This window comes from Accipiter gentilis, chromosome Z (assembly GCF_929443795.1).
Source record: "Accipiter gentilis chromosome Z, bAccGen1.1, whole genome shotgun sequence".
Lineage (NCBI taxonomy): Eukaryota > Metazoa > Chordata > Aves > Accipitriformes > Accipitridae > Astur > Astur gentilis.
In genome coordinates, this window is record NC_064919.1 from 85,683,467 (window position 1) to 85,697,981 (window position 14,515).

Genomic DNA, 14,515 nt, shown 5'->3' on the forward strand with positions numbered 1-14,515 from the left:
ATCTTTAAGACATTCATTAAAGTGAGTCTCAAGCAGCGGTTTCATTAACTTACTAAATCCAAGAACAAGAAATCGCCAGAAGTCATTACAGTACTGAGTTGACATTTGTTCTTTCTTGGGAACCCAGACTACCGCCGTCAAAGTGAAATAACATCAACAGTCCAAAAGCCAACTATGAAACTCAAGAATTCTGCACAGCGCTGCTGGCAACCCTGATATCATCTCGCCCCTTAATACCAAAGCCATTTCTTAGTTTAAAATTAAACCTTGTATAATAGCCAACATCACTTGAAGAGCTCTCTAGCTACCAGCTTACTGCTAATGTAGTCAAGTAAAACATAGGTCCAGTCTTTTACAGCTAACTGGAAGATAGATGAAAACAGTTTTGTCACAGCGCAGCAAAAACTGCTGGTCATACCATGGAGGCTATACAGAGTACTTCATATTCTGTTTTAAAGAATTACTTACTATGTCTACTTTAACAGAAAAGGTCATGAAAGCAGGAGGACATACTCAAAGTAGACTAGGAAAAAAATTGTGTATTAGTATACTGTTTGTATCTTCTAACATCAACTTCAAAATTAAATTTAGACAACTACTCATCTGAAATAGCAATATTTACCGCCCCAGTACCCCTCCAGGAGAGCTCCAAGAAGTCCAAGAGCTCTAAAAGAGCTCTAAAAGTTAGATACACATTTTGTATCAAGTGAATCTCTGTATGGCATATTAGCTTCCGTCATATGAAACACCTTCCAATTAAGCATTTAGTCTTCATCATGGTAAAGACTTGCTAAATACATACAATCATCTCATGTCAAGTCAAGAAATATTGGAACCCTACAGGTTCCAATCTTAGTCCACTGATACATGCTAAGACAAAAAAGCTCTAATATTTTATTTCTGATTGTTTTCCAGGTGGCAAAAGGAAGAAAGCAGAAGGCAAACCTAGAGAATTTTGGGACTGCTCTAGGGAATAAAATACAAGCAGAGGGCAGCATTAGGAACGAAAGGTGGAATAGAAATAGAGAGAGAACAGAATTAAAGTAGGCATTCGTTCAGAGCATACTCATGATTTTTCCAGGAAAACTGTGTCAAATCTAAAAGAAAATGCCAAAACCATTATCAGATACACATTTGATATATGGAAATCATTGCTGATACCATCTAGTCTGCACTATGATTGATACAAAGTTTAAAAGTAGCTAGGATTAATCCGCAAATACAGAAATTAGAGTCGTAAACCAGATGCAGTTTCTCTTCCCTAGAAATTAGTTTAAGTGTCAAGGGGCTAAGCGCCCAGAATAGTCCTGTGCCACCAGATCCTCTAACTTTTTCATAGAAAAACACACCTTGTGAAAGTGATTGGATACTTATGTCTCACATAATGAGCTTACACATGCACCTTAGTGGGAACTCTGTACACCACGAATTGAGAGCACACTGCATTATACTTACAAACATAACCCTTGCCTCTTGCACAGCAGTTGCTATGAATTAAGTTGAGAAAGTCAAAGGGGTAGAATGTAAGTTGTTCACCTAAATGTATATACGTATCAGGAGCAGAAGAGCAGTTCTAGAAATACTCAAGTTATTAAATAAAAAGCACTTTCATTAACCAATAACAAATAATAAATGCAGTAAATAAACTGGTCTTCAGACAACCTGCCTCCAAAGACAAAATTTCCCTTCAAAAGGGAGAATGGATGCAGCTTGTACAACTTAAATGAAACTACCATATACAATTGAAAATAATTAGGTGACTGAAGTGTTGACCAAGGAAAAACTAGTCTTTTTTTTTTTTTTTTCCTTTTTTAAAGTGGAAGTGTAGATTCAAGTAAGCCCCTCCGATTATAGACAGGGTTATTACATAAAAGCATAAGGCAGTGCTACAAACTAAGAGCTGTGCTAGGCACCACCAGAATACATACAAATTGGAATCTACATAGTAATGAAAATTGAAATGTAAAGTTATTATTAGAAATTGTGATTTTACAAAAGCATGTGATTCAGTTGTAGGCAAGCACTATATAAAACCAAAACAGGTTTTAAACAATTTTTTAAAGAATCAAAAGCATGCAGCTGATTTTTTGGCAATTTGTTTGCAGGACAGCCTAAACATCCATTGAGTCATTTCTTAACTGGCTGTAACAACTTCAAACACAACAGCACTTACCTTGGTATCGTCACACATTTTGTATTGCAATTCTGAGTGGTAATTGCCTTCTCAAGCTCATCCAGCTGTCCTGTTTTCTTTAGCTTCTTGACCAAGCTTTTCACTGCTTTTTCACACCACTTTTCCTCCTGACCATTCTGCTCACCGCCACCAGCCCCTCCAGAGCCACCAGCAGATTTTTTCCACCCCAGAAGTCTCTTCACAACTGGTGGAGTGAATGGCAATATGGATGACATGACTTTCACCAGACAGAACACTCAGCAAGCAATAAATTAGAGACTCCCGTCTGATCCCTAAAAACACAAACCAAAACAGACACGTTAGCACTGAGGTTTCACATGGAAAAAACACCTTGCTTAGGACCTTTTGTTACCAAATGCCATAGGACACTGCATCCCCAAACAAGTCAGATAATAGTTCAGAAGTAGTCTGGATCATGGTTAGGTACTTCATCAATAAAGTTCAAATGCAAGTTTGCTGCAGACTCTTCAACAGTTAGCACAGACTAAGGTTACTGTTGGATTAGACACTTAGTTTTTTCCTCAAGTCTTTCCTAGCTAAAGTCAACTCCAGAAAAATAAAGAAGTTAACTTGAGTCTAGCTTTGCACCTAGGCTGGCTGGTTTTAGTAATTTATTAATATTTTCCACAAGTGATTGACAAATTGCATACACATATATATGCATGTTCTGCCCGTCTCCAAATTAATTTAGCAAGCAAAATTGTGTTTGGAATGTCATGTAGTCATTACAGCTTGACAGAAGTCTTCCAACAGTCAGCCATTTCACAAGCCTTTTCTCATTTTGTTTCTCATGTTTTAAATAACTACCCATTTTTGTTCCTCTGGGGACACCGATTTCAAATTCACTTATAAATTTGGTAATAAGCTTATTCCCATCTTTCAATCTAGAGTTCAATGGCCTACAGATAATGAATCTTCTCAACTGACAAGTCTTCCAAATTCATTAAAGGATTTTTAAAATCTTAGTTTGCAGGCATTGGAGTAGAAAAACTGTCTGTTTTCAATTTTGATAGCCTTTCTTCAGTATCAACTACCTGATCAGGATGTTTATGTAAAAAGAAAGTTAGAAGGGTTGCCAAAATTTGGGCGATGTTTAGCATTCACTGCAATTTGCACTTCAAATCATTTAAAAGAGAAATGATAACAGTTTAAAAAAAAATATCTTGTTTTTGCAGCTTCTATTATGCTAGTTTTACATACTAAAACATAAGCCCCAAGTCAACCATATTATTTCAGGCAGACAGCTGTTAGAAATTGCTTGAGGACATAATGGTCCTATGGATAGAAGTATGGCATTGAAGTCAAAACCAACCTTATTTCCAGGCAACAAACGGGTATTTGAACTCCAGAAAGTTACCTTATTTCCAAACTGTGTAAGTTAGTTCAGTTAGCTGAAAATACCTTGTTTTAGCTAAGAGCTAACACTACCTTCAGGCTACTCAATTTGAGCTTTCAAGTCAGCTTACATGCCTCTCCATCCTGTACAGGAACACTCTTCACTTCTATCCAAAATATACCAACTTCATCTTACTGAAACTTCCCATCTACAAAACAGCATGGTTGATTTGGCATACTTCAGGCTACAGTGTTCATGGCTAATTTATGCCTTGTCATGTCTTTGCAGTTTCAGTGAGGACCAACAACTCAAACACTAGATTATATTCTACAGGTAACTTTAAATCATAACTTTTCAGCTTCCACAAAACAGAACATTCAGTAGGAATGACATTTCAGTTTCAACTAAATTACACCTCCATAAACCAGCTTCTGAGAGCACCTGAGATTACAACTGAAGCAAGAATTGTGGTTTTCTGGGGTCAAGGAGACAGAGGTTCCAATTAATGGACTCAAGATTAACACTGGTAACTTTATGCAAGTCATTCAAAATAATCCATCCTAAATCACAGAAACATAGAACGGTTTGGGTTGGAAGGGGACCTTTAAAAATCATCTAATCCAACCCTCTGCCATGGGCAGGGACATCTTTCACTAGATCAGGTTGCTCAAAGTCCCATCCAGGCTGACCTTCAACACTTCCAATGATGGGGCATCCACAACTTCTCTGAGCAACCTGTTCCAGTGCCTCACCACCCTCATTGTAAAAAAACTTCTTCCTTGTATCCAATCTAAATCTACTCTCATACAGTCTAAAATTGTTGCTCCTTGTCCTGTCAGTAGAGGCCTTGGTAAAAAATCAAAGCATTCATTTTCACACAAAACTAATATGAAAAGAACTTTTATTCTTTCAATAATGTTGAATTATTACAGAATTGTCTCCACTATTTCAGACTGCAGGTTTTTCAGACTGCAAAAGCATTGCACTGGAGCCCTGGCTGCAGCAAACACAAGAAAAATAAACTCAGTATCCAACATTTTCAAATTAAACACTGACTAGGACACTCAGGGTACAGTTGCATAGGGAGCCAAGCCAATGCAACAAGTTCCTGCCACGGGAAGCCCAGGTCTTCCTTTCCTTCCTGTGGCGGCACCACCACCTCAGCACCAGTGCTAATACCTTTCCACACAGACTCGGCTAGATAACCAAGTGAAAACTGATCAAGGGTGGTTTTTTGCTGAGTTGGTTCTCTTTCAGGTTAACAAGTTGCACCAGCTCACACACTGTACTGTAAGTACTCGAGCTGTTGTCAGGTAAGTTACAGGAGTGTGGATGGAGGACTCCAGCCCCAGCCTTCAACAGCAGTTTTAGCATTGACTGCATCGCTGGAAATGCAACCCGGGCATGTACTTTAATTTAGATCATTTATTTTGGTGGCAAAGCCAAATTAAGAAGCCTTACTCCCTTTTCCACATGTTTGGAACTCTTTGCAGGCCTGGGAGTGAAACACATTAGACCCCTAATGCAGTACACTGAGTAGCTCCAGAGATGAAACAGGAGGCTTGCATGGCCTCTGCTGTTTTAAGAAACACACTAGGTTTCTGAAACAGGGAACTGCAGTCACTCTGAGCTTTTATAAAAAGACTTCAACTTTTGAGCAAGGCCAACATTAGATGCTTCAGAGGCATACGCAAGAAATTGAAAAAGATGAAACCAAAGCTATTTTGCTTCAAGATCACATTTTAAACACTAGCAATTGATGGTGTAATATCTGAACATTAAATTCAGTGCTGACAGATACAGGCAACCAAGTACCACTATCATGGCTTATCCACACACCAATTCTTCTCCCGTTTATGGAGCTCACTGACACATAATATACGTATTTCCTGTTCTTTAACTTCAAATTTGACACCTTTCAGTGCCCCAGAATACTCCTTTGATTGTCAGCCTTATAAAACACACACTTCAGCAGGGTCTCATTTACCACCAAGGTAAATTGCCTATTCTGCCAGGCCCTCTAAACATTCTCAATGCTTTTATCTAGTTTTTCAGCTTTACAATACTCCTTGTGATGAGGTGTCCAATTTTACAGTATTCTCTCCCTTAAGACATAACACTGATCTATATAGCATTTTCTGTATTCTCTAGTGCTCTTTTTTTTTTTTTAAACTAAGAATTGTCTTTCTGCTTCAGATGCACATTGAGTGATTTAAGTCTTGCAGCAGGAAAGAATTTAGAAACCCTATACATTTCAGTTTATATTTGAACTCTCATACTACTTTGACATACTCAGAAGCAAAAAGTAAAATCTTCCTTTTCCCATTTCCAAAAGACTGTAAGGTCAGACCTAACTAATCAGAAGTTTCCAGATATTATACTTAGTTTTAACCAGTTCCCTTACAGATGTGTGCTCATCCAGCTTCTGTAGCAGCTGTCAGAAAGCACAGGTTGATCAGCTACCCCTGTGAAAATAAGCTTTCTTTAAAAAAAAAAAAAACACAAACAAAACACAAAGGAACATGCTTAAAGAGCCCTTTAATACAATGATTATTGCAGCTTAGCAGCTATTTAAAAAAAACAAAAACAAACCCAAACCACAACATATACCACAGCTGCAGACTAAGAGTCTGGGAGGCTTAAACTTCTTCCTTCTAGCTATTGTTTTGCCATGTCAGGGATTTACCAGGAGTATCAATAAGAACTTCACTAAGTTATTCTGGTAGTGGCCCTCTATCTTTCAAAGGCTGAGCAGAGAGAATGTGACACAAGTAGGACAGGACTTCATTCAGCCTAATACTTCAGCTGATTGTGATGAGTACTCATAGGAGAATACTTCAGCCAGCTTAATTTATGCAAAAGTGGCACTCTGCTCCAAGCATAGAGGAGGCCCTGCAAAGTGCAAGGCATGGTTAGGCTGAATTATGAGCAATTTGGATAAATGCAAATTATGCAAGGATAAAGCAGCAATAAAGAAATTAGCAAGAAACTCCCTACTGGGTCAGAGGAGTGGTGCATCTAGCTTAGTGGTCCATCTCCAAAGGTGGCAAAAGGACATGCTACTCAAGGAAAGCATATGAAAGTGGTTATTTTATTTAGCTCATTCTCCTCATAATTCTCCATCATCTTGAACGGTTACGGCAGGAAATTAAAAACTACATTCCTACCTATTCCCTTTAGCAGCCATTTATGGACCTGTTGTCCACAAATTCATCTAACCACTTTTTCAATCTGCCTCCACAACCTCTTGTGGCAGACAGCACCAGAATTTAACTGCCCACTATTTAAAGAAGTACTTTTAGCTATTTTAATTCATTCTCTTCCTAGTTTCAGTAAGTGCCTCTTGTTCTACCACTGCAAGCTTCGCTGAAGAACTGTTCGTATTCATCTCGTCCGCAAGCTTCACAATTCTGTACATTTGAATCACGTCCCTCCCTCAAATAGAGGACTATCAGCCTTTTGTCACAAAGAAAGTATCTGAACACAGCTCATACAGTTTGGGAAGCTACTCTGGACAGATGCCAAGCCTGAGAGCTTTACTACTACAACTAAATTACAAGTACTTGAAGACATTGCATAAGGACTGATCTAAAGACCACAGAAAAATTGTATCAGTCTAAGGTTATCTTTCCACTTATCTTTTTGGTCATGCTATCCTAAAGCTCTCAACATTATAATTAAAAGTACAAAGACATAAATCTACACCTCATGAGGAATCTGGAGATAGAAGGCAGACAGCAAGTTATCTACTGCTGAACATCTGGCAGGAGCTCAAATAAAAATGAGGAGCCCTACATTTGCATTGGGTTCTAACTGTACCCACCTAGACAGTCTCCTACACCATGTTTATACTAATGGTTTTAGGAGTCACTGTTGCAGCTCTTTTTTGACCAGCAAATCCCATTTCCATTCATCACCTGTAACTTGCATTCAAATTGACACAGTAATATTAGTATTTTTGATCATTGTTCCTAACAAATCATCTTCTCATAGACTGTCACTGCTGACACTAGCCTTTTGCTAAAAACATTCCTTTGGTCTTTTTCCTTGTACACTTTCTTCAGCCACAAAAAAATATAAAATGCTTTTTCACCAAATGCATCCAGAAAACAACATTTGCCGATACTGCAAGAAACATTTCCACATTGCTAAAATGGCCGCAGATTCAATAAATACTAAATATGTAATATCCCTTCCTCCTTGCGATATAGTTTTTTTCCTTGTAGTCCAAGCCAACCATCTCCAAAAACTGCGTACTAGTTTATGGCCTTTGCTTTTAAGGACCTTAAATGTGCTTTGCCATTGACTATTCTTTGTGCCATCTCCCCTTTGCTCACTCTTTTCTATCAAGGCCCAACAACATAGCCCAAATCTGATCTTTTACCTTCCTGTATACTATTCCCACTACAACACACCAACACACTGGGACTCTGTGAATAACTGCAGGGAGATTCTTCAAAACCCCTTTCTAAGCTCAACTACTGTTGAGCTATTAGTATCAAGGCAGCAGTGCAATACATAGCAGCAAACTTCCACTATTGTATCCCTTTCCATGTTCTCTGGATTGGGCCTTAAAATTGCAGCTTTGAATACTCAAGGAGAACTCACTCTGTTGCCCAGAGAGGTACAAGCGTTTCTTTAGATTGCTGGAACATAGGGAGCACGTGCTGTTATTCCCAACAGATTAATACTGGAAAATTTACAAATTGCCTAACATTGGTGGTATTTGTTTCATCTCTGCCCCCGTAGTATCTCTCTGCTTCCTGATGCACACGTTTCTATAGTTGGTCAAACACTGTCATAGTTGGCAACTTTTAAAGTCACAGTTTGAGTCATGTCTGCTATTATTCCATTCTACTGCGGTTCTCTGGAACAAGTATTAAATATTAAGCCCATGATCCCAGCAATAACTAAGCATAAAAGATGAAGAAAACCTTAAGGGCAGCATGCTAGCAGACTAAAATCTTCAAGGGAAATTTTCCTTTCCTGAGTGTCTGGAACATACTATAAACACACTGGTGCTACCAAAAATATCAAGTGATTTCTGGCTAATTTATTCTAAAGCCTTATGCAACATATTTCATATCAGTCTGCTTATTCATCTTAACGTGAAATAAAGAAATCTGATCTCTCCTGGTTTTACTAGAAGTATTCTGGCTTAGAGGAATTTCATTTGCGAGAGCTCTTCTGGAATAAAGACGACAGAAGTTAAGCTCCTGAGGAAAGAAGATCGAGGAAAATAATTTGCAGTATTTGAGAGAGAGTCTACAAGCCCATTTCCTCCCCACTTTAGTCCCATTTTTGTGATTTTTTAAAAGGCAATGTTTTTTTCATTAATCCTGGAATTTGGACAAGATTCTTTATCAATTTCACCACGTGCACAATATTTCAGATCTTTCAGAAGGTGAGGGAATATCCACCCTTTCCCTTCAGATGTACCCCTGTGATATTACTGGCTTAACGATAAGGTAACATTAATTGAAGCACAGTCTATTTAAGGTGGTATCAAGACCTTACACTAGGCTAAGCAATATTGAGAGTTGAAGTTTTAAAGGGCATAGTTTATGCAGTACTGCATATGTCTCCTATATTAATCCAAAGTCATTAAGACTTAGAGAAACAATAAAGCAAGTATTGCATCTTGCATTGAACAGAAGCAAAACAAAACTCTTTTATGACCTGCTTCTGGATCCTTTAGGTCGTGTTAGTCCAAACAAGGAGACAGTTTATTCTCAGCGGAATCTGGGAAAGTTCTCCCCAATGTTAATGATCCCAACTTGCAGGAAACCTGAATTTTGTATGAAGTTCAAACTAAAATCAAAGCCAGTCTTTTACCTTTCAGAGAGAATACACTTTAGCTAAAGCACTCAGTGGAACAGACAAGAGAAGACATTTCACTACTTCCGTTGCACCCACAACCCCTCAAAAAACTGCCGTTTGGGATTCCAGAAGGACTAATTCTTTCTTCTTCCCCTACAAATGCATATTAAAAGACAACTGGTTTTGTCATACTTGAGAAGCTCAAACCCGCTGCCACATACACACTTTTCTGAAGAACACGAGAAACTGAGATGGTACCCATCCTTCTCTCCTCGTATTCAGGTCAGAGTGGGACAGCTTCAAGTATTCCCTTACTGTTTTTTAAGTCTTTGGGGTTTTTTGCTTTGGGGAAGGTGGGCGTGGCAAGCTGGGGGAAGGGGAATCCAGCTCTACCAAGCAATGCCCTCAGATCCACCCCCCCAGTTCAGCTTTTCAGCCAATTAGGCCAGCAGTGGGGAGTGGCTCTAAAGAGCTCCCTCCCAAGGGGCTCCATCTGGCCTGCAGCTCCATCTGGCCAGCTCACAGGCCAAAGCTTCAAGACATAAAAAGACAAGGTCCTGGTTCAGCTTTGACACGAGCCGATGAACTTCAGGATGGACTGCATGTGATCTGGGGGGCAGGAGCAAAGAAAATTCTTCCTCTGGGTCAGCTTTAGAATGAGGATTTTGTAACATGCCTATATATAGAATCAATTTACACATTAATTTTTAGGTTTATTTTGCTCTAGTATTGCAACGCATCTTGAAACTCTGCATAACTGTATCATCCTTATACAGCTCATTGAAAACAGAATTGCCCACCTACTTTGAAACTAGACTTTTCCTCTCACTCATTTCATGAAGTTTGATTATGAATCGAATGCGAAAAAACTCATTTCTCATACACAAAGCTAAAATAAGCGTGATCATGATGTTATGAAAGCTTCAGAAGCTGGATTTTTCTTCAATTACTAAGGACTGCTGTAAGTTACAGACAAATGTAGTAATGAAAAGCTATATTGCTATTAGTAAATTGCACACTGTATGTAACACATGCATCCATAGTATACTAAAACTGCACACAACTGGAGACATGAGAAAGAACAAGAGATGTTAATTTTACTGACCTTTGATTAAACTACTAATAGGACCGATGTATTTTAGCAACTCTCCTAGAATTACAAAAGAGGAAAATTACCACAACTGCAGTCGGCCAATCCACCTGTCTCTGCAAAGCAGCAAACTCCTTCCACTTATTTAGTATTATGAACAGCCTCACAGTATTGCTCCTTAAAACTAAAAGACCTTAATGGCCCCACAAAAGCACTGTATGAGCCTTCCAAACCACAGCAGTTCAAGCCCTTCTCACCTCATTTGTTTTGACTAAAATTTTCCATGTGAAGCAGGCAAGTGCCAGTTTCATTATTTTAGAAAATAAATACTCCTGGGCTAAATTTGACAGGAATATTCAGGATTATCAGGTACCTAGGTACCTGTTTCAGTTTTCATCTGTATAGCTTAGCAGCTTCTCCACTTTGTTAAACCACAAACAATTGCATTTAACAATTAGTTAATGAAAGTTCACTTTCAATACAGGCCTGAACTAAGTGTTCTTCAAACAGGTCAGCCCCCCCCACCTCCTTGATAAGCACAGTTCACCCTGCACTGAAGAGTGTCTTATGTTAAGCTCGTATGGCTCCAGTGTAATTAAATCAAGCTTGAGCCCCAGACTAAACTGATAGGAGACCCAGGAACTGCTCTCTGACAGTCTCTTCTTGGTCTTGGTTCACACTATGGCTGTCAAACACACATAATCATAATAAAATGTCATCTGGAACGAGGCCTTACTGTTTGTAACAGTTTCTCTACTGGAACTGGAGAGCAATGTTTAGGAAGGTTTTCCGCAGTAGCCAATTTCTTCTAGCCCAGAGAGTATTGAACACAGAGCTGCCTGTACTCTCCATTCTATTACAAAAAACTAATCCCATCGCATGACCTGCAGCAATTCAGTTTAACAAATCAACAATTACAAATATTTTGGCAAAGTAAGCTTAGGTATTGTTTGCCTCTCGGCACAGTTCACAACCAGTTTGTGGCTTTATGATAAAAGTCATTAAATCCAATCTGAAAAGCAGAATTTACAGCTCACTTAGCAAGTCAGGCCCATAAATGGATGCTTTCAATTACAGGGCATTTACATGCACAATCATTAAGGCAGTGTTGAATACGTTTGAAAACTCTAGAATACTTTTTATAATAATTAAAACTTTGCGTACTGTTCTTTATATAAACAAAACTTAGGAATTCTCTTCGGTCTCAAGCAGAGCATAAGATTCATCGTTATCCAGAACCTACTACAAAGCCTGTTCTCCCAGTACTTTTGTGGGAAAGGGATTAGACAGATGGAAACAAGTTTTGTTTTTTAAAGTTGCTCTCAGTAGCTGAGATTTTTTTGAGCTCCAATAAACTCAATTATATCAACTGGTGTTCAACACTTCAGAAAGATCAAGTGGAACAGGAAGATGGAGGAGGACCCAGGAGGGCCTTTCATTTGGAGATTCACAGTGTAATTTAAGCTTATTTGATTTTGTTCGTGAATCTAGCTTCTGGGTGGAGGAAAAGAAGAGATCAGTTAAGAGACCAATTTTTTTAACCTCATTTTTTCAATTGTGTTCTCCTTTTTATCATCAAACAGAACCTCAGGAAAGCTGACAAATGCTTCTCCAAGATTATATTATAGACGCCCAGTTTCTTCCATAAAGAAAACTGTATCTTCGAATGCTTTTGTTTGTTTCAGTGACTGTCAGTATAGTCCAAGTCTGACCCACACAGCTGAAGAACAACAATCAACTACCAAGTTACTCTATTAAACAGCCCAATATATTGTTAAATATGCGCTTGGACTAACTTTAAGTTTAAACCACCTTAAATGAGATCCTCCCCTTCCTCTTTTTAAAGGCATTTGTAACTAATGCTATCTTTCATCATGACAGTGCTAAGCAAACAGGGGGAAGGGGCTTCAAAAACCTCCCCTTTACTTACATTTGCATGCCCCTCTAATTCACCACAGTTTGAAAACGTTGAAGTTTTAGAGCTACACCTCAGAACAAACACACACACAAATAATCTACTCACGCACCATGCAGGCTCCAACACTGTGATAAAGCACAGGAAAGTCTAAACAGCAACCTTGTTCTGCTAAGAAAAGCCTTTCACCTTAACAACAAGGTGGGGTGGGGGGTCGGTCTGGAGAACAGAGCAAAGACTAATCAGCCTCTCACTACAGAGTCCAGCCCCCACAGAAATAATGTCATGAATCAGTATGAAAGTACAGCTCTCCAGGCTAAGAAAGGAACACTTAAGAACCGACAAACCTGCTGTTATGTGCGGTCTCCTAATAAGCTGTCATTCTTGCTACAGATGGAATCTGACTCGTTTACAACCATGAACTGTGATAACAGGAGCTCTGCATGCAATATACACAGGCTGCAGCATTCACTAGCAGCATTTTCAGAAATGCTTGTCTGGTAAAACTTTTTCTTAATGCTATTCACTTGTTTGTAAAGTATTTGAAAAGAGCACAACACACATGTGTTGGGTGTTGTGTTTTTTTAAGTCAAAACCTGTGATGGACAACCAAAAAGCCATGAGACTTGGCTGCGGTCTGAATCCCAGCTGTTCAATTCAACAGCTCTCCAAGACTATCACAAGGGCTCTTCACTCACCCACTTTTTTTCCTTCTTTTATTTCCCCAGAGTGAAGACTAAAAGACTGTACTGCGTCACACTTCTTCTCTTCCCCTCCGCTCCCCACAAAAAAACTACAAATAGGAACTCTACAACTCTGCAGTAACACCAACTACTTGCATTTATCACAACATGACTTCTCCCATGTGCTTATCTAGGCAGATGAAACACTTAACAGATTATGTTTGTTTACATCTTACAATGCATAGATAACTACAGCATTAAAGCTAGTGCCATGAAGAAAACCACTAATCTCAGTTCTCGTGTACATGTCTCATGTAGGCAGTGGGTACTTCACATCCACGGCTCTGCACTAGCTGAGGAACAGACAAAAGGGCACCGGCCGAAGCGAAGCCTTGCAATCCTAAACACTCTTTTGCAACTTGCTCCTAACTTTCTCCACCACCCCGGCACGAAGTTTTACACACCTGATCTCTGCAAGAAAAAAACAAAACACCGGGCAGAGAGGGACGGGGAGAAGGAGGAGAAACAGAACTTTGGGGGGTTTTGTTTGGTTGGGTTTTTTTAACTCCCCCTCGCTCACCCCTCCACACACAAACATCGGGCACACAAGCCAGCCCTTCCCACCCTTCACCTCCCCGAATCGGGGGGCTATTCCGCCCTGTGGGCGGCCGGGGTGGGAATGTGTGTGTGACAACCACCCCCTCCCCACACATACACCCCCCCCCCCCGCTTTCCCAGCGAACGGCCGGCAGCACCCCACACACACACACACCCCCACGCCCACTCCGGCCATTTCTTCCCGCCGGGACACGCAACCCCCCCCCCCAAACCCAAACCCCCAGCCGCCTCCGTGGCCCACCGCCGCGTCCCACCACAACAAAGAGGGAGGGAGGGCGTGGGGAGGCGCCCCCCCGTGTCCCGTCCCCCCGTCCATCACCCCCCCCCCCCTCCTCCCTCCGCCGTCGCCGGGACCAGGCCCGTCCCATTTCCCAGCCCCAGCCCCGTACACAGCCGGCGGGGCACCCCGTTCCCGAGGAGCGGCAGCCCGGCGGTCCCCTCTCCCGCGGCGCGGCCGGGCCGCCCGCCGAAACCGCCCCGGGACCAACCTCTTCCTCGGCGAGCTGCGCGGCCGCCCTCCTCCCTCAGAGCTGCCTTTCCCCCCTGCGCGCCCGCCCTCCCCTCGCTCATTGGTTCCCGCCTCTACCCGCCCCCCGGCGGTGGGCGGGGAGAGGAGTTATTGGTTCCTTTGCCCGTCACTTGAGAAACGACAGGCGATGATTGGGTACAAGGCGACGAGGACCGGCTCGAGCCGCCGATTGGCGGATTGGGCCGCCAATCGAGTGCCGGCGGCGGAAGAGAAATGGAAAAAAAAAAAAAAAAACCCAACAAAAAAAAAAAACACGCGAGGCGAAGGGAGACGGAGATGGGTGGGCGGGGCGGCGTGCCCCGCGCGGCGGGGGCGGGGCGGTGCCGCTCA

The 14,515-nt window shown here is 41.0% G+C and overlaps 1 protein-coding gene across 5 annotated transcripts in view; it reads right to left on the bottom strand.

Annotated features, from left to right (window-relative positions):
* The window catches only part of SMAD2 (SMAD family member 2), a 52,633-nt gene extending 38,423 nt beyond the window's left edge, over window positions 1–14,210 (bottom strand). For 2 of the 5 annotated variants that reach the window (XM_049796091.1, XM_049796087.1), the window contains exons 1-3: window positions 14,145–14,204; window positions 10,456–10,500; window positions 2,174–2,466 (exon numbers count right to left, since the gene is read on the bottom strand). In XM_049796091.1, the coding sequence (XP_049652048.1) occupies window positions 2,174–2,409 (236 nt within the window). In that variant the 5' untranslated portion in view covers window positions 2,410–2,466; window positions 10,456–10,500; window positions 14,145–14,204. Of the gene's footprint in view, window positions 1–2,173; window positions 2,467–5,934; window positions 6,600–10,455; window positions 10,501–14,045; window positions 14,068–14,144 lie in introns of those variants that run through there. The other 3 variants (XM_049796088.1, XM_049796090.1, XM_049796089.1) reach the window with 3 other exon arrangements.
* Window positions 14,211–14,515: the final 305 nt, after the last annotated feature.